General features: G+C 33.5%; 3 protein-coding genes across 3 annotated transcripts; 1 reads left to right on the top strand and 2 right to left on the bottom strand.

The window, feature by feature from the left end:
- Window positions 1-5,566: 5,566 nt before the first annotated feature.
- On the bottom strand, window positions 5,567-7,949 carry LOC143584516 (putative inactive poly [ADP-ribose] polymerase SRO5). Its single transcript, XM_077066550.1, has 4 exons — window positions 7,297-7,949; window positions 6,102-6,483; window positions 5,931-6,026; window positions 5,567-5,803 (listed from the first exon to the last, which is right to left on the bottom strand). The coding sequence occupies exons 1-4, from the start codon at window positions 7,779-7,781 to the stop codon at window positions 5,780-5,782; spliced, it is 987 nt and encodes a 328-aa protein (XP_076922665.1). The 5' UTR covers window positions 7,782-7,949; the 3' UTR covers window positions 5,567-5,779.
- Window positions 7,950-12,819: 4,870 nt separating this feature from the next.
- On the top strand, window positions 12,820-14,002 carry LOC143584526 (uncharacterized). The gene is made up of 2 exons (XM_077066557.1): window positions 12,820-13,507; window positions 13,998-14,002. Exons 1-2 carry the CDS (start codon window positions 12,820-12,822, stop codon window positions 14,000-14,002), a joined length of 693 nt encoding a protein of 230 aa, XP_076922672.1.
- LOC143584514 (pantothenate kinase 2-like) lies at window positions 13,917-19,754 on the bottom strand. Its single transcript, XM_077066549.1, has 23 exons — window positions 19,549-19,754; window positions 18,284-18,593; window positions 17,979-18,191; window positions 17,873-17,895; window positions 17,667-17,783; window positions 17,477-17,596; window positions 17,299-17,393; window positions 17,106-17,199; window positions 16,895-17,026; window positions 16,692-16,804; window positions 16,409-16,601; window positions 16,126-16,334; window positions 15,997-16,041; window positions 15,826-15,874; window positions 15,617-15,699; window positions 15,414-15,530; window positions 15,283-15,346; window positions 15,029-15,175; window positions 14,794-14,952; window positions 14,635-14,718; window positions 14,356-14,550; window positions 14,212-14,283; window positions 13,917-14,116 (listed from the first exon to the last, which is right to left on the bottom strand). Exons 2-23 carry the CDS (start codon window positions 18,555-18,557, stop codon window positions 14,027-14,029), a joined length of 2,688 nt encoding a protein of 895 aa, XP_076922664.1. The 5' UTR covers window positions 18,558-18,593; window positions 19,549-19,754; the 3' UTR covers window positions 13,917-14,026.
- Between the last annotated feature and the right edge of the window lie 203 nt (window positions 19,755-19,957).

Below are 19,957 nucleotides of genomic sequence, written 5' to 3'. Positions count from 1 at the left end.
TGTATACAATCTATCAATGGGCCTGACAATGGGCTTTAGAAGCCCGGCCCAACGACGTTATGCGCTTTTTGGTTGATCATAAGTGGTGTAACTAATGATGGTTTGTTGGTGTTTTAGGATTAGCTACTTGGACATATTTAAGGTTGTGGAACTAACATGTGAGAAACATCAAGACGAACTGGTGACGGCGCCTTCTCTTGAGGAAATCATACATTATGATTTGTGGGCCCGGGAGTATGCAGCCAGTTTGAAGGCGTCTGTGTCGGGTGGTGTAACTCCGGCACTTGTATGAAAAGGAAGAGATTATTGGGATGAAAGTGTTAGCCAAGTGTTGGTTTAGATTAGAAGTATGTGATGGTTGAATAAGTGCATTTTTGCATGTATGGAAGAGTATTCGAAACTGAAATCGGTTGTGTTAAACATGTGTTACCGCTCTTTAGATGATCGTATACGTATAAAATTAAGTCACAACGATAGAGGGTATAACACATCCATATCTAACCAGTAGTTGACCCGTCCGGAGGACGGGAATATCAGCTTCCGAATGTGATGACTACACCACTAAGCATGGCTAAGATCGCTATCGTACCCGTATCGAATATCAATAAAACAGAATACTGGGTACTGTACCGAATTTATTGGTACGAGTACAAGTATCGGTGCAGTACCCGATACGGAATCACTTTGCTTTGTTTTTTTTTATTTCTATCTAATTTCTAGCTTAAAATAATTAAAATAATAAAAAAAATCACAAAGTACACTCATTAATAATTATAATAATCGGCAAACATACACCAGCTTGCACATCTAAATCTAATCTAAGCATAGGATTAAAAAGAGGATTTGAAATTATAAAAGGGCGGGGGAGTGTGTAGGAAGAATCAGGATCAGATCAGTTGGAAGGTCATCATGAAGGGTCAGTTGACTAGTGTTTGTACATTTTGGGCTTCTTTACAGCCATTCTTAATTGTTCTTTAACAAACAAATATAAACCCTTTCATTCATAAATCCCACATCACCTTACTCACCATTGAAGGTATTCATTATTCATTCCTTCTTTCTAAAGATCCCTCGCATTCCTGTTGTTGAGGACGAGATAGCAATTTTTTTTCTCTTCGGTTGTTGTTGAACGGGTGCTTTTGCGGGTTTTTCCTCGGGTAGCTTGAGTTTTGTTACTTTTTTTTGTTCCCTGCTTGTTTTAGCGACCACGAGTGTGGCTGCGTATCGCAACATGTTGTACGAAAAAACAACAAGCACATTAGCTCTAAATCAGGTCAACTTAATTAAGTATTAGAAACATAAAACGAATTTAATTCCTTTTCGGATCATCATATATAGCCCTAAATTCAATACACAATCACCACCAGTGCCTATGGCACTAGTAACTTAGCCTAGCTAGTACATCACTTGACCACCACCACGGCCACCATCACCACCTTGTCACTTCTTCTTAGTCATATATGAAGCCTTAGATGACGAGCACCGACTCTCATAACACAAATCTCAAAACAACGGAAACAAAACTTGTTAAAAAAATGAAAGTTGTGAGGGAAATTGAGATGAAGAAGAGAGAGAGAGAGAAAGAGTACATAAATTTTCAATCTTCAAATGAAACAACTACATCCACCATTTATAAAGCCCCATAACATAACCACAAACACATAGTACATAAATGGTCCTTATTTCTTGTCGTTATTTCTCACTGTTGTCCTATAATTATAAAAGTTAAAATTTAAACTAAATGCTAGGTGAAAAGTAAAACTTATGTACCTTCAACGACTCAGGTTCTGAAAAGAACTATAAAATAGACAACTCATTGATTGATACATGAACTTGAGGAAAAGACAAAGAACTAGTGGTCCCTCATCCCATAAGTGAGGGCAAAGAAGTAATTAAGTTTTTGATAAAGAAATGATAAAATTATAGAAAACACCACCGATATAAATTTGAGAAGTATTAAAACCAAGAAGGCGTTTCAGGATATCTTTGTTTCGTTGTGAAATATTTGGAATGCTAAAAATAATCGTATATTATCAGATAAAATGTTGAAGGTTACGGAAGTGGTTGTGGAAATAAAAATTTTAAGCTTCCTTTGGTTTAGATGTAGATATAAAAAGGGTTGTATAAATAGGAATTCGTGGTGTAAATTCAACGTGATGTAATAGACACTGGTTTGCCGCGGCTCTTTCTCTTTTTTGAAGTCAGAGTTGACGGGCTAGTTGTTAATAAAAGTTCTTTAAAAGAAATTAAAATTTAGGAGGCTAGGAACTTCATAAAAATTAATACAATATAGATAGCAGGTTCTAGGTGGCATGTTTTAGGTAAGACCGTAAGAGAGATGAGGACGTCTTTTAAATGTCTTTTAAAACATCTAAATATGGAAAAGAAAGTTAAAATATAAATGAAGACAAAAATGTAAAATATAAGAAGAATTTATGAGCGCACAAAAAACCTTTTTACAATAAATTCAAACAAAAATAATAAAAAATCATAACTTTTTTACCATTGTGTTTTTTTTGGTTGTTTTTTATGAGAACGAGAAAGACGATGAAAACATTTTTGTGTTTTTAATATTTTCGTTTTTTTATTAAATTTTGAGTTATGATTTTTTTTAATTGTTTTAGAGGTTTTTTTATGTGGTTATAAATCCTTTTCATTTTTGTTCCCCTTTATAAAATAATTTGATCATATATATATATATAACATAAAACCTCATTGTTCAAGTTATTCTACAAAGGGTTACAAAAATGAGAAGTGTGAGAAGCCATATGTAATTGGCATGTGTCAAGTGGGGACCAAAAGAAAAATGGTATGGAGGTAATTGTACACATTTTCTCTTTTCACATGCAAGACACATGTTAATATCTCCATCATTTTAGAACGCCTATAACTTTTTCGTGTGATATTTTTTTTTAAAAAAAAATCATCATAATAACAAGCGTTTTTTATCTTTAATATGAGTATAACTTTTGTTATATAAAATTTAAAACAAAAATTACGTCATTGTATCTTTTCGCCCACCATTGTGTCTTTTCGCACACCATTGTGTCTTTTTTCGTTTATCATTGTGTCTTTTCGCACACATTGTGTCTTTTCGTTTATCATTGTGTCTTTTTTCGTCATTGTGTCTTTTTGCACACCATTGTGTCTTTTCACTTATCATTGTGTTTTTTCGTCATTGTGTCTTTCAACTCATCATTATGTTTTTTTTTAAATACTAATAACACCGTTGTATAATAATAATATGTAAAAATAATGATAAAATAACAACAAATTATCTAATACATAAAACACAATGATTAATACATGTTACACAATAACTTGAAATGTAAAACACAGTGGTGAATATGTATAACACAATGACCTAAAACGTAAGACACAATGGTGAATACGTATAATACAATGACCTAAAACGTAAGACAGAATGGTGAATACGTATAAAACAATTACTTGAAACGTAAAACACAAGGAAACAACATATTACACAATGAACTGGACGTAATATAATAATGTAAACAACCAATTGAAAATTATAATGATCAAAATCTATAATTCAATTCATATAAAAACTCAACTAAAAGACACAATGAACAACAAAAAAACACAATTAAAAAAATCCATTATTTTTTTTTATTTTTATATAACAATATGATACTCATATTAAAGATAAAAAAATGCTTATTATTATGGTGAATACTTTTTTAAAAAATAATGTCGTATGAAAAAGTTACGGGCATCTTAAAATGATGGGGGGAATTGACATGTGCCTTGCATGTGGAGAGAGAAAGTCAACAAAGGTGGGTTATTACATTCATGTCATTTCCATCAATTTTTATTTATTAAATTAATCTCAGTCATTCAAATCTAAAATCAATGGACTGAATTCCTTCTCACCCTTCTCATTTTCCTTGTCCTTTGTATTTTAACTTTAACCGTTCCACTATATATCTACGTAATTGGATATTACACAACTTTTACTTATTTGGCATGGGGTGCGTGTCAAACTTGAACACGAAGGCAATCCATAGTCACCAAACGTAACTAGTTGTAACTTATCACAAACTCTCAAAATTTGTTACACTGTGTGAGTGATCAATATACCAACACTTTTTTTGTACCCTCAAAAACTTTGAGTGAACTTTAAATCAAATTCAAAGGTTACATTTTGTAGTTGATGAATCAAACCAAACGTACACTAACTCTTACATTTGACAAGAACAAGAAAATAGGGGTCTATAATTATTGGTTTATTGGATTTTAATAATTCATATTAAATGGTATTGGTCGATAATAGCCATGCTTACGGTGCGCACATATGATGTATATATGTGTGAACCCTCGGGTGGGCAAAAGTGAAATTGCAATAATTTTGACGTTATTTTACTAATCTCGTGAAAATAACGTTAAAAGTGACGGACGGTTAATCAGGCATCATGTAGTGGCGTTGATAGCTGAAAGATAAGGGTACATGCACCGATCAGCCGGTGTCCTGATGATTGAGTGCTATGTGCCTTATGTCCAAGGCTTGATGCAAAACTACCATCGAGCCGGGGGTCTCACCGGAAGCAGCCTCTCTATCCCTATGGGGTAGAGGTAAGGCTGCCTACATCTTACCCTCCTCAGACCCTACCATAGCTTTGCTATTGGTGGGATATACTGAGTACGATGATGATGATGATGATGATGATTCATTTTATCACCACCAGCGGTCCCAAATTTAAAAAAGCTGCCTCCAATGATCCCCTGTTAAAAAGGACTTAACTTCATTATACTTTTTTCCTATTTTCAAGCTAATTTTTTATTGGTTATGATCGGAAGAAGAATGCGAGTCGACTAATGTAAAATTTAGTTCGAAATGGTGCTCTAAAACGACGAAACAATGCTTCATTCGGGTCTTTGAACTTACAATTAACAAAAATCAAGCCGTTTGGATCAACGTTTCGAGCTAAGTTTTACACCAATTGACTCATATCCTCCTTCCGATCAAAAACCCAAAATATTAGTTTGAAATTCGGAAAAAAAATATTACACCGTTAAAGTATTTTTTTTAATAGAGGACCATTGGAGGCCAACCTTTTCAATTTGGCACAAATTGCTATAAAATAAATAGGGATTATTATTGCTCAATAACATTCGATATGGATTATTAAAATTCAATAAATCATAATTATTTGCTGAAGCCTTGTTTTATTATTAATTTATTTTTTGTTAAAACAATTGTTCTTACTTTTATGGTAAAATAATGGATGAGCCGGGCGCGTCGCATAAACAGTTGCTTCATCGGCCTATAGAATCTATGTTGCAATATAATACCATTAGTTTCATAGCGTTGGTGGTCAAAAAACCGTTAGGATAAACAACTACTTCGTCGTCCTATAGAATCTACGTTGCGATATTACACGCCCATGAGTTTCGAAGCGTTGGTGATCAAAGAACCGTAGGTTCGACAACACTTAATTGGCCATTTTGAGGATTTTATGATTACCATGGACTAGAATGAAAGCAAGGACGTTAAAATAAGCTATTTTGAAAATTTTCCATCATAATTATCATATCATAGTTATAATAACAAAACCTTACATAAATGAGATCAAGAAAACAATGGATCAGTTTCTACTACTGAAAGTGTATGAAGTACAAACTACAAACGTCTGTGTCCAATGTAAACTGTAACCTATCTAATATCTAACAATCTCTCCTCTCTGGTTTTCACCAGCAAACAATCATCTCCCTCAATCTCCTGCTCATACTCGTATTATATGCATGCGACCACAACTTTCTAACCGAAACGGTTGCACTGCCTCTGCAAAATCAAAAACACAAAGAATATCATGATCACTCTGCTTACCATTTAGTATATGTTCATCGTCCATCGATGTCATATACTAGACAACAATTCATGAAAAATCTGAACTGAAATGAACGTGTACCTGCTCGGTGAAATTTTTGAGAACCATCAAGAGCAGCCGATCACCCATGACCCGTCTGATTCTTCGTATCATATCACATCTAGAGATCTTATGCTCCTGTTAAACCATAACAAAAGCATTAGGATCAAGAAACCGAATACAAGAAAGTCAAATCATTTGTTGGGCACTTACAATGTAACGTTGACGAAACTGTGTCATCTCTTTGATAGCTTTAGGTGGCAAAACCTTGGAAAGTGCTGCAAGGAGTTCTGGAATTGGGATCCAAGGGGAAATTGGTTTCTTGAGACGAGTTCCATCTTGTCTAGGCTTATTGTTCGTGCGCGTTGGTGTCTTGAAACTTATGAGGAATTCGGGTAATATATGAGTGTTCATGTGGCTGCTCCACACGATGTACTTCTTAGGGGAGACCAAATCATCAACACCTGACTGGAAACTGTCGGAACTCGGATGAGATTGCTTAGAACCACGGTTCACAAGCTCTGTTTTTCCCAATAGCACACGGCAAAGCAATATGTGTTTGTTTCCATCTTCATCAGCAATTGCAGACTGCACACTGTTAATATCGTTATATTAGTCAATCATTATCGATTTATCATTCCAATGCACCGTCTAACATCTAATCTCAACACTCTTTCAAAAAGGCCATTTGAATAGAGGTTGGACGACCGTTTTGACCATAAATTTTCAAAGTTTGACTATCTATGATCAGCACGGTTGTATGGACATTAGCGGATATTAGCCAAACCACCGTTCTAACCAATAACTTTCAAAGTGTGACTGCCAATAGCTAGAACGGCCGTCCGATTATTGTTCAAACGAAATGACAGTAACCTGACTAATAATATTCAAAGTTCGGCCTTTTTGTTCAAAATTGTTGTCCGTTTTTGGCTTTAGCACAGCACTAAACCGTACTAATAGTAATAATAGGGGTGTAAATGAGCCAAGCCCGAGCATGAGTAGAATGCTCGGCGTGACTTGTATCTTTAAGCTCGACTCAGGTTCGACTAGTTTATTATTTATCAATTAATTTATATACACTTTTTTATTAAAATATTAAAATACATGTATTTTTTGAGGAAAACTTGCTTGGCTCGAGCTTGTGTAGTACCTTAAACGAGTCAAAGCCCGGCCCAAGCTCAATTGTGCATTGTGAAACTAATACATAAAAATCCAAGATGGGTAAACAAACGAGCTTTATTCGAGGCACAAGCTCGAGTCATTTCGAAATTTTTATCGACCCGAGCTCATGTAGCTCGCAAGCGGCTCGGCTCGTTTACACCCCTAGCCCCTAACTAATAACTAAAGAATCATCATAATAGTAATTAAGAACTATGACTATGAAGAACATAAATTAAGATCTACTAACCTTTCAAGAGGAGAATGATCAGCACAAAGCACAACTCCATGATCAAACAACCCATCCTTCCGAATATTACCATACCCGAACCCGTGCTGAACAATATTCTCAATCTCATCTTTCGATCCACCGAACCAAGCATACTTAACATTTGCATCACCACCATTCCTCTTCTCCACAGCTTTTCTAAATATCTGAAAGCTACTAACTCTAGCTTGAGCAATAACACTTGCACTAAACATATTCCTATGTATACATCCAACTTCAACATTAACCCCAAGCTCACTCAACCTAGACACAAACTTACTCCCTATCATCCCATACAATCTATCACTCTCATCCAACCGAACCAACCCGTTTAGCTCAATCGACCCGGGTTCAACAACTCGGGTTCCAGAAACGCTACTTTCGCAATCCAAAACACACGATGAATCGCCCTCGTCTTCAGAAACAATGATTCTCCGATCCGCAACGAATGGCAATAATTTTTCCATTGGTTAAACAATACCCAATACTGACTACTTGAAAAGCTAGATGATTCTACCCAAAGAACGAGTTGCAGTTAATACACCCGGAGCATATTAATTAACTCAACTTGAAAGCTGGAAAATAATATATAGTCAATAACAGATTGTTTGTCCGCTTACCCGACTAAGAAAAGCTAGATGAATCTACCCAAAGAACCGACTAAGAAAAGCTAGATGATTCTACCCAAAGAACGAGTTCCAGTTAACACGCCCGGAGCACATTAATTAACTCAGCAACTTGAAAGCTGGAAAATAATATATAGTCAAAAACAGATTGTCTGCTTAAGCTGAAACGCTGAGAATATTGTATACGTGTGGATGATGAATAATGAATAATGAAAGAATTAATTTGGTGTGAATATAAATAACAGGCACGCCAATGGATTCGTGAGAACCAACCGTATGGACCAAGTTTGATGATAATAATATACGGAGGCAGTGCGGCGGAAACTGGTGGCGTGGCCACCGGTATTAATATGGATGGTGGTGGAGTCGGTTGTAATAAAGAAACCTTTTCCTCCACGGAACTGGATGGCACGTGGGAAATGACGGATTTGCCCTTGGGGTTTCTTGGGCAGGTGGACACGTGAAGTAAGTCGGTTGGGTTCGTGTGAAATGAAATGATATTATTTAGGAAAGTCGTGACCGGTTTTGTTACTTAGTTGGATAGAATATTAATCATCAATGCATTTAAAAAAATTATAATACATAAATTGTGAATGATATAACTTTTACCGTAAAATAATAACAAATAAAAATAATATTACATAAAATTGTCAAATAATTATGTTATGAGTTATCTATTCTAAATTTTAAAGCTAATTTCTTTTAAGATAAACTTGAGTTACACGTCAGTTATATCTTTATGCCGGTAACCAAGGTTGCGGGTGTGGACACTAGGCACTGGTGTTATTTAATATAAGATTAAGAAAGAAAGATGGAGATTAGAAATCCTACATAAATTTATAGTATTTTTATAAGTGTTTATACTCGATATAAAAAAATAAAGTAAATTATATATTAATTAAAAGATTAAATTCCAAGCATCGTGTTTGTTTGTTTAACTTTCTTTAGGTAAAAGGACGACACGTGAACACATAACCTAACTAAATTATGTGTTTATGTGTTAGTTGTTTGTGTTTGTATGTATTCATTGTTAAAGACACAAAAGGAACATAAATGAACTAATTAAGCAAACATAAACGAATACACGGACATATTAAAAGTTATAAATCGTATAGGATGTGACATGTTGTTCAGAAATATACATTTTGATAAATATGAAGATTTAAAATGTGATAGGTACATCTATATTTTATACAAGTTTAATGAATGACAATGCACATAAAAATGAATATTAGCAAATACAACTATGCGAATTGGCCTTTATTCATGAAAGCTCATTAATAAAATGAACTGAGGTAAAAGAACTTTTCATCCAACAATTGACAAACGGTTTGCTAAATTCAATTTGTTTACCCTTTGAAAAATTATTGGAGTCAGTTTTCGAAAGACCAAATAAAAAGAAATAAAATAAACTTTAGTACCCAAACTTTAATCAACCTAATAATTACCTAAGGAGAAAAATCCCAAAACAACAAGTATTTTAAAAAACAAGATTCAAGTTTTAGGTATTATTTACAAAAGAATAGGTAATTTAAACTAGTCGTGAAGATTGTATTCTTGATATCAATTGGTCGGGACGACTAGTAGTTTATAAAACTGGTCGGGACGACCATTTTAGGCTAAAAAAATTTCTAGAACGAGTATTTTGAAGAGCTAAACTTGCCAGGAAAAACTATTTTAGATAAAAAAAATATTCTAGACAAGTTTTTATGAATTTTTTTTGTACTTTTCTTAATATTATATTTAATTTTACTCATAATTAGTTTTTTATAACTTTTAAAATATAAAGTTTAACTAAAATCCAAATAAACCGTTGAGAAGTGTTTTCTTATCTACGTGCGAACATAAAATTTATTCAAAACCGAGCTGGTAAAAAAAACCTCGATATAAATTTGGCCAGCTCGGTCTTATGTCCGTGCGCAGATAAAAAAAACACGTCTCAACGATGTATTTGGATTTTAGTAAAACTTTATATTTTAAAAGTAATCAAAGTAAAACTAATTATGAGAAAATTAAATATAATAATATAATATTAAGAAAAGAGCAAAAATTTTATAAAAACTCGCCCAAACTATTTTTTACCTAAAATAGTCGTCCACAAATGTTTAGTGCATCAAAATACTCATCTCGACAAGTAGGCCTTCAAAATACTCGTCCCTGAAATTCTTAGCCTAAACAGTCGTCGCGACTAGTTTTGTAAACTATTCGTTGACACAAAGAATCTAGTTGTAATGACTATAATTTTTACAAATAATACCTAAAACTTAGTAACATGATTATTTTTGTGTTTTCATTCGTCTCAAGAATTGCCGACCTATAAGATGGTACATGATTGCATGAAATAATGATCACTACAACCACGAAGGCATGAACAACTAGAGGATATCATATGTCGGTTTTGTTTTTTTGGTATTATAAAAGGAAATAAATTGCAATTTTTATAATAGTTTTGATGTTTTATGCATAGTATCTAGCTCATCACTACTTTCAAAAAGGTGATGGTTTTTAATTATGTTATCTTCATCAATATATATTTTTATAATAATAAACAATTGTCCAATGGAGGCAATCGTGTAGGAATTAGCTTTGTTCACAACTTGAGTTCAAGTTGAACTAATATACGAGTGAGAGCCAACTTGGCTCGAAATGTCTCGAAGAGCTATTTTCATACGTTTTCTTTATTTATTTTCTATAAAAATATAGTAATTATTTTGTAGTTATATCTTGCAAGTGAACCTAATAATATAAACGAATATTGTAAAATATATACTATTTATTTTAATTTGTTTGAGAAAAGCTATTCTTATCACATATAGAAGGGATAGATACATTGGTAAAAAAATTTCAAAATTAATCATGGAAGTAATAATAAAGAACTCGAGAAGTAGTTGAACTATCAGAAGATGATAATGTTGGTGAGCTGGCCTTGCTTAAATCAATTTAACGATTTTTTGTTTAGTTGTCGAGAAATATGTTTTCACAAATGTTTAAAGTGAAACAATTTTAAAGAGACTTTAAGGTATAGAAACTCGAAAGTTACCATTACTAATTGTTGGTAAAAAATGTTATTCACCAATGAGTTACGAATATAAAAACGTTTTATCACGACCCCCAATTAAAACGTGTTGGTTCTGTTACTGGGAGGAATGAGTTACGATTTTCTTTCGTATGAATAGCTATGAAAAAAAGAATTTATGTATATCATGAAAAATAAATATCCCAAAGCGAGAATCATACCACTAGACCAAATGCCCAACTTATGTTTATTATAGAATCTATACATACATATAAGATATCTCATTTGTAGACAATTTTTTTGTTAAAGCTGTCTTATGTAATTACAATTTACAAATCATGTGTCATCTACTATATAATAAATGAATACCAAATTCACCCACGTGTCACTTCATAACAGCTTCTCACCTATTCGATTCCTCTATACGTTTTCAGCATCATCATCCTTCATATTCGATTCCCACTGCCGATTTGGATCAACACCTCACCTGTTACAAGCCCTAGGACGCTGTCATTGTTGAAGAACCTGATTACTATTTGCCTCATTTGTTCTCCGATACACGCGACCCTCGTCCGCTGCTGATTTATATCATGCTTTGTTCTCCAATTGCAGCACATCATGGTTAGTAATTAATTTGATTTGATTATTTTGTTCATTACAAAAATCTGTTTACTTTAGGTCTTTTGATTTTCTTTTGTTGATTTATGTGAATTTAGTTACCTTTTTAATTTAACAACATATTTATATTACTTAGATTGAAAGAGCTTGGAGGATTAATCCTTTGTTTGTTCAGCACAATTAGAAGGCTGAGAAGGTATGCACATAAGGTGCTCGATGAAATGCCTCAACTAAATTTTTAGCAGGATTGGCTTTGCTGTTCAAAAAGAGGTTGCAGCGCAGCTTGTTGCCCGTTTGCCTGCCACTTTATTGTAATCGTTTTATAGTAAATTATATAAAACTTTTATTAAAAAAAAAAAAAAAGTACATGAAACTTTAGGATAATTCATATAGCGAGTAAAACTAATATGAGTTTTTGTATCCTTTAGTAGCCCATTTACTAGATGAAGATGTGAGAAAAATGAGATTTTCTTATTTGATATTTATTATCATAACGGGTGTACATGGACCGAACAAGATCAAACAAGAGCATGTTCGTGTCCGTCCGTTAAGCTTTTGGCCGACAAACGGACGGTTCACGAACACTCAACCGAACGAAAATTCATGTCTGTGTCTGTCCATTAAGAAATTTTTAATAAGTTAAGTTTTAGAAATTAAATATGATAGAATTATTGAGATTCATTATATATTCAGACCCTTTCATGACATTAGGACGTAACAAATATAGAAATTTGCTACCAACGAATTAAAGTAATGGAAACAACTCTTCTCCTCTCTTTGTTTTCATTTATCATTTTAGTTGGTTTCATTTGACTAATTGACTCCAAAAATAGCCTAAAAAACATATAACTTATTGGAATTTATTTTTCATCGGGTACATTCCAGGTCGCATAGCACATTCCAGGTTTCATATTCCGATAAATCTGAATGAGGATTCTACTTGCTACATTGATCCAGGCACAGACGAGGCACAATTATTAGAAAAAACCAAATTAATAATTTGGGACGAGGCTCCAATGGCTCACAAACATGGGTTTCAAGCTCTTGATAGGTCTTTAAAAGATGTTTTATCTTCTAATTTGCTATTTGGAAGGAAAAGTTATTGTATTTGGAGGAGACTTTCGACAAATCCTGCCTGTAGTTCAAAAATGCACTAGACAAGACATAGTAAACGCCTCTCTATGTTCTTCTTACATTTGGAGTGAATGCAATGTCTTGAGATTAACAAAAAATCTAAGGTTGACTATGGGTAGGTCATCATCTGATGTTGAAGAAACTAGATTATTCGCAAAATGGCTTTTAAATATAGGTGAAGGTAATATTGGCGGTCCTGATGATGATGTTGCAACGATAGATATACCTGAGGATCTACTTATAAAAGATTCTGTTGATCCTATATCAAAACTTTTTGACTTTGTATATCCTGATATTCTACAGGATTACGAGAACCAACATTACTTTCAAGACAGAGCCATACTTGCACCAACAAACGAAATTGTTGATGAGATTAATGATAGTTTGCTCAAGTTTTTTCCAGGTGATGAAGTCGAGTACTTAAGTTCAGATACCATATGTAAATCAGAATATATCAATGACACTGTTGATACAACTTTATACTCCCCTGAACTGCTTAATGGTCTAAGAATATCCGAACTACCAAACCACAAACTTGTGCTAAAAGTTGGTGTTCCTGTTATGCTCCTTAGAAATCTTAACCAGAAAGAAGGCTTATGTAACGGTACTCGACTACAAATTATATCTTTAGGTACTCGTGTAGTTGAAGCAAAAATTATTTCTGGAACTAACATTGGACATACAGTTTTGATCCTTAGATCACCGCTAACTCCAACAGACAGTAAAATAGCATATAAATTTCAAAGGCGACAGTTTCCCCTTGCAGTATGTTTCGCGATGACCATAAACAAAAGCCAAGGTCAGTCATTATCAAGGGTTGGCTTGTACTTGAAAGAACCCGTGTTCTCACATGGACAACTATACGTCGTCTTGTCAAGAGTTACAAGCAGAATTGGGCTAAAGATTTTGATTCTTGATAATTAAGGTAATCTAACCAATACAACCACGAATGTAATGTACAAAGAAATTTTTTCTTATTTGTGAAAAAAGAAGACTAACGTCTCTTTTGTAGTTCCTGTAATTTTAATTTAAGTTGTAATTGTATTAATAATGTATGACAATTTTGTTGTTGATTGTATATTTCTTAATGTTTAAATTTTAATTTTTTATCAATTGACCGTGTAATACCCATTCTTAAACTAGTATATTCATATTTGGTAATATTATGATACCATATTCTTGCAACAACATGAACTTCTCACAGCCGAAACCGTCAAACCGAGGCTTAAATACATAGATACAAGATTCGATTAATTATCAAGTACATAAATAAAAACAACGTTGTATAGCTTAAAGTAACACCAAACATTTCAACCAACTAGCTAGCTGGCTCATATCTGCACACGCAATCGTATATATTCCCTTTAATCAACTTCTCCGCCAATCGTTGATTCTTCACCATCGCAAGCTACACAAATATTTTCATCGTCAACATCAATAAAAAAATTATTCGGGACAAACAAGAAACGTTTATTAAAAATGATGACATGATCAAGTTTTTACCTTCAAAGCGTCACATTTAAACTGAGCATTATAGTTGGTATGCAAAGCGCGCCCCATCCCTTCCAATATAACCTACATGACGCAAAAATATTCAACATAGAATTATAAATTATATACAAATAATATTGATTGAAGAAAGCATACCAAATCAGCTTCTTTGGCCACTGCTGCCAGCTCAGAGCTGACTTGTCTCAAGTCGATACACGGACTACCACAACCGTTTTCAACCACCATTAACGGAGTCGAAGATAGTTTCTCACTTGGATTATCTTGAGTATTAATCATTGCATCCATTAGTAAACCACCAGCTTCAGCGGCTCCACGAAGAATGTCACAATGCTGTCGTTATAACAAAAACATAATATTCAAAAAATTAATCAACTATTATAAATTCGGGACTCGGGTCGCGTAATTTTATAAAACCTTGGCAGCCTCGGCAACGATTTCTGGAAGTTCCATCGCGGTAACATCATTTAGTGCTGGAAGGGAGTTTGCAACAAGCACAACCTACAAATTAAAATTAAAATAAACATTTCATCATGCTTAGACTTTGTGAAGGGTAATTATGTCATTTTGACTCACTTCCGTTCCGCGGCGTAGAAGTTCACGGGCCAGTGGAAGCATTCCCAAAACAACATCAGCGCCTGAATTGTCCACAAAAAGCAAAGCGCGTTTATGACGAGGACTAGGTTTCTTGTCTCCAAAACCCATCCTTTCCTTAAACGCATCAAAATCGTCCACCTAAAATACATGCAGAATTAAACGTGTCATTCTTATTTTTTTTAAGTTTGATTATGCAATATTTAAATAAACTTGCCCGCCATGGACGTTGCATCTTTTTTCGACTCATTCTATAGATTTCAATAATTGTTCCTTTGTGATAAAGGTCAACGCAAGCACGGGATCCCCAGTCAAAGATATTTGCAGCAAGAACGCCTTCTATTAATGTAAGAAGCCTTGTTTCCTGAAAACCAAAGAATTTAAAATGTTTTTATTTTGTGGGTAACGTAAAATGTATTAAAAAAAAAAAAAAAAAAAAAACTTGATTATAAGTTTGGTAGTAAGTTATACCTCACTCAAACTATCAAGCTCTATTAGAAGATCAGGCAACACAGCAAGAGATGCCTCATTCTCTCTACAAAATAATTTATATTTAGTTTCTAAAAAATTGAAATTTAATTAAAAAAATATATAAATAATACCTCTGTTTAATAGTACGATACGCATCAAAGAAGTTAAATTCCCGCAAGCATTCTTCTCTTAATTCAAGAAGATTTGCTAGTCCTAATTTCCCATAAGCAGCAGGTTCTTCCATCAACCTATAACATAGATAGAAATTGTAAAACTTTTAATGTGTCGGAGAATATTTAAGAGTATTTTAAAGATACATTTCTAGGTACCGTACCGTGCCAAATGAGCAGAAAATGCACGCGCAAACGCATTACCCCTTCTTCTAGCATCGTCTGTTCCACCTTCACTCGCCACCGCCTGCATATTCCATAACAATATTTATAATACAAGGTAACAAGACTTAAGTTTATTGGGATATAAAAAACGCATCGTTTCAAGCAAGGCATCCAGATATGTCGAAAAAAGTTTCGTAATTATGTTTACCTTGTCAACAAGGTCCGGTAAATGCTCTGACAATACCGTGAACCAATATCTACAACAAGAAAAATATCCAACATAAAAATAATGATAATCCTTGAACCTTTTATACCCAAAATACATATAAAAAAATTAAAAAAAAAATAAAATAATAAAATAATAATAATAATAACTTACTCAAGCTCATTGGGATCAGCAAGATCAATGGTGTTTGGTTCATAGCTGTAAATAACACCAACTTTACATTGTGAATGTTTAATCATTTAAACGATATAAGTAAACTAATAAACAACGGTAATAGCATACGTTTTAGGGTCAGCCAACAAGGGGAAAACTTCTAACGAGGGAACCAAATGAAGAACACCGACATTTAAATTACTTTCATCACAACGAAGGGCGTCGCCTTTTGAAGACGGGGCCTCAAATCCACCTAAACCAGTAGTTCTCGGTGAAGCCATTGGAACAGGCGCAGTTATTTTAATTCCTTTCCTCACAAATTTCTCCATCCATGATATCTAAAATATACAATACTACATTAAATAAACGTAATCATTTAAACTCGTATTATGTTTTGTGATCATAAACTTGCCTTCTCGTTTAAATCTCCGAGTGGGGGCCCATGAATCTTTCCACCAGTGTACGGAGCACCCATTGGGAATCTTTCAACGAGTTGATGAACCATTAAGTCATCTAATCCATGTTTTTCATAACTCATAAATGCACCTAAAGCTCCCAAAAAGCCTTCGTGGCGCAAAAACATAGCTTCTGCGCCTCCTTTTGACCTAAGTCAACGCATTATTTTCCAAATTATCAGGCAAACATATAACATAAGTGAGAAATCTTGTAAGCAAAAAATATTTTAATTTTTTTACCAAAATTGGATTGCAAAGGAAATAGTATCCATGGTATAAGCATGACCCCTAATGAAAAATCCTCCAAAAAATATTCGCTTTATTCCAAGTTGCAATGCAGTTAAATAAGATATCTACATAAAAAAAAAAAAAAAAAACTTTTAAGATACCATTTTTTGTTATTAAACTTTCATAAGAAAACAATGTCATTATATACACCGTACCTGCCCTATATTATAAGATATCATACGAAGTAGAGATAAAGAAATATCTTCAGGTCTATAGTCTTCAATCTCCTTGTTCTCGGATATCGCCTTTCCAAAACTTGAAGCGATTGTCGATGCAGAAAGTCCAATCTTTAAATAAAATAACAAATAAAGATAATTATTCGCATCTACGAGTTACATAACATGACATAACATAAGAATATTTTACCTTCGAGTAATCTAATCCGCCATAAATGTCTCCCACAAGCATGTCTACAGAGCTATTATCTCCTCGTTGACTCAACTCTAACAATTCATCAAAACTGTAAATATATATATATATATATATATATATATGTTATAATTTATTAACTCAATATATTTTTGATCACGTATAAAATTAGTCAAAAGACAAGACTAACCTCTTGCACTTAGTCAACAGTCTCCCTAATCCCCAGTAAGTACCACCACCTACATTTGTCCCGCTAACCCGTTGAAACTTCCCGTCACCGTCCACCTACACAAACACAAATTTTTAAAATATATTACCTTTATAAAAAGTAAACAGAAAAGATTATAAGAATGACAAAAAGATCATACCTTTATCAGGCTGACACCAGATCCAATATTAACAAGAAGATAAGGGTACAAATCGTTATGGTCTATCTGCACAAACTCTTTATGACCTTCTTTATGAGTGAAAGCTTCATGACGAATCGCCTACAAATAGTTTTCTTCTTTTAACGCTAATTATGAATAGAAATTAATATACACAAAATAAAAATACCACCTTTAGCAAAAAATTTGCACCCGCAACAAGACAATTCATCTCATCTTCTTTGTCCATTACAACTCCAAGTTTTTCTTTAAATAAATTGGCAAACTTGTACGCCCCGCCACCTGTAGCCTTCTCACACATTCTAATTAGTCAACTGTTACAACTTATAATTATTTAACAAAAATATATGATAATCGTAACATTATATAAATATGTACCTTGATTACTGCATTGTCAACGTCTGAGATTGGACCGAAAAAAGGTTAAATTAGATGTGAGTGAAATAAATATAACATAAGTAACAAAAGATTGAACAAATCACACCTGCTCTATGAAGTTGCTTTGAGTGAATAAACTCCAAACATTCATTAATTTTAGCTGTTTCAAATTTCACAAAATGCAGCCTTCCACCAAGAATCGGAAAACTCCTTCGGTTACCATTCGTTACACCGAATCTCTCCTTTGTCGACATTTTCCTCTTGTCGCTGACCGCCCGATCCTCATGTCTCGAAAAATAAACTAACTTGATAAGCGATCCTGTCACAAATCCAACAAAAAATTAAAATAAAATAAAGGTATCATAATATTTAGTGTATTAATAACCAACATATTAAAGTAACAAAATTTACCTCCAATGTCAAGTGCTAAATGAGAAATATCATCGGATTGATTCGGTAACAATATTGTGGGGTCTCTTTCTTCGAAATTGCCTTGAATTGCAGCACCACTAAGATCAAGTTGCGGTCGTGAACTCGATCTATGAATCGAGTTGCCGACGGGAGGAACCATATCTTTTTCTAAATCTTCTTTCTCAGTTATGTTGTTATTATTGTTGTTATTATCTTCATTTATATTGTTGTTAATGGCATCAATATCTGATTGGTTATCTTTTAGGCCATCCATAGCTAAATTCAATTCTACCCTTCACCTAACCACTTCCTACACAGGTCAATGTCAATGTCAAATTTGGAGTCCTCAATTTCATCGTTTGATTATTCATAAACAGACAATTGTTAAATAAATTATCACACAGACAATAAATGTTTAACATCATATAGATATGTACACAATTCATCACAACCACATGGATATTAATAATTTAAAGTATAAAAGTAACAGGGACAGCTAGACAGCTGTACACACACCGTCTGACATCTAATCCCACATTGTTTCAAACTGTCATCCTGTTTTGACCACATGCTTTCAAAGTTTGATTGTCTACTGTCAGAACGGCCATCTAGATACTGGCCCGATAGCCGTTCGATCGCTTTATAAACAGACAATGCTCAAATAAGCTATCACCACAAATTCAATAAATATTTAAAAACATATATGTATCACACCCAGACGGCCGTTTCAACTAAAACTTTTCAAAGTTTGACAATTTTATGGTCAGAACGGCCGTCTCCAAAACACTCGATGGCCGTTTTAACCATAAATTTTCAAAGTTTGACTGTTTATAATCTGACGATTCACAAAACACTCTGACGGCCATTTAAACCATCTAATTATAAAGTTTAACCGTCTATGGTCAGAACAGCCGACCAATAATATTCAGTCGTTTTACAAAGAGACAATTCTCAAATAAACTACCACCACAAATTCAATAAATGTTTTAACAACATATATGATATATGTATCATACCCACATGGAAATTAATAATCTAGAGTATAAAAAGTAATTAATAACCGGCTGCCAAAATTGACCTTTTGATATATTTTACAATTCAAAACAAACCCAACAAATTGTGGGGATTTAATAAGTAATTGATGCTAAGATAAATAAATGCATGAGTGATGATATAAAAAAAATAATAAAAATAAAAAAGAAGGTATAGTATACCCAGACAAGACAGCAGTTTTGGATGAAGAGATGAGTGGTTGAGAGAAGTACCAGTAGTTAAGTTAAAGAGGTTGTTGGGATTTGGATTGATCGGTGGTGGTGGTGTACTTATGTTAATGTTGTTGTTGAAGTAGTAAGCAGTTCGGCTAACGCACGTATGTGTTCTGTTCTGTTCTCCACAGTGGACCAAGACTTTGGGATCTTGGGATCTTGAGAAATCTGAATATTACGGTGATGGGAATATTATTATTATTAAATAATATAAGAGTGTAAAAGAAAAGAAAATTCAACATATTCAAAATTTCAAATTGTTTATGAGTTATTCGAGATTAGTTTGTTAAAAATTTAAATTAAGTGGAGTTTAAATGAGTTTGAATTTAAAAATAAAAAATAAGATTGTTTAATTAATGAGCTCGAGCTGGTTTACGATTCAAAAACGTTGTTTGTTATATTTAAAATA

The sequence above is a fragment of the Bidens hawaiensis genome, unplaced genomic scaffold (assembly GCF_021521415.1).
Source record: "Bidens hawaiensis isolate Kalapana, Puna unplaced genomic scaffold, B.hawaiensis_p1.1 tig00033153_1, whole genome shotgun sequence".
NCBI classification, from domain to species: domain Eukaryota; kingdom Viridiplantae; phylum Streptophyta; class Magnoliopsida; order Asterales; family Asteraceae; genus Bidens; species Bidens hawaiensis.
This window is presented reverse-complemented; position numbering and strand designations above follow the sequence as displayed.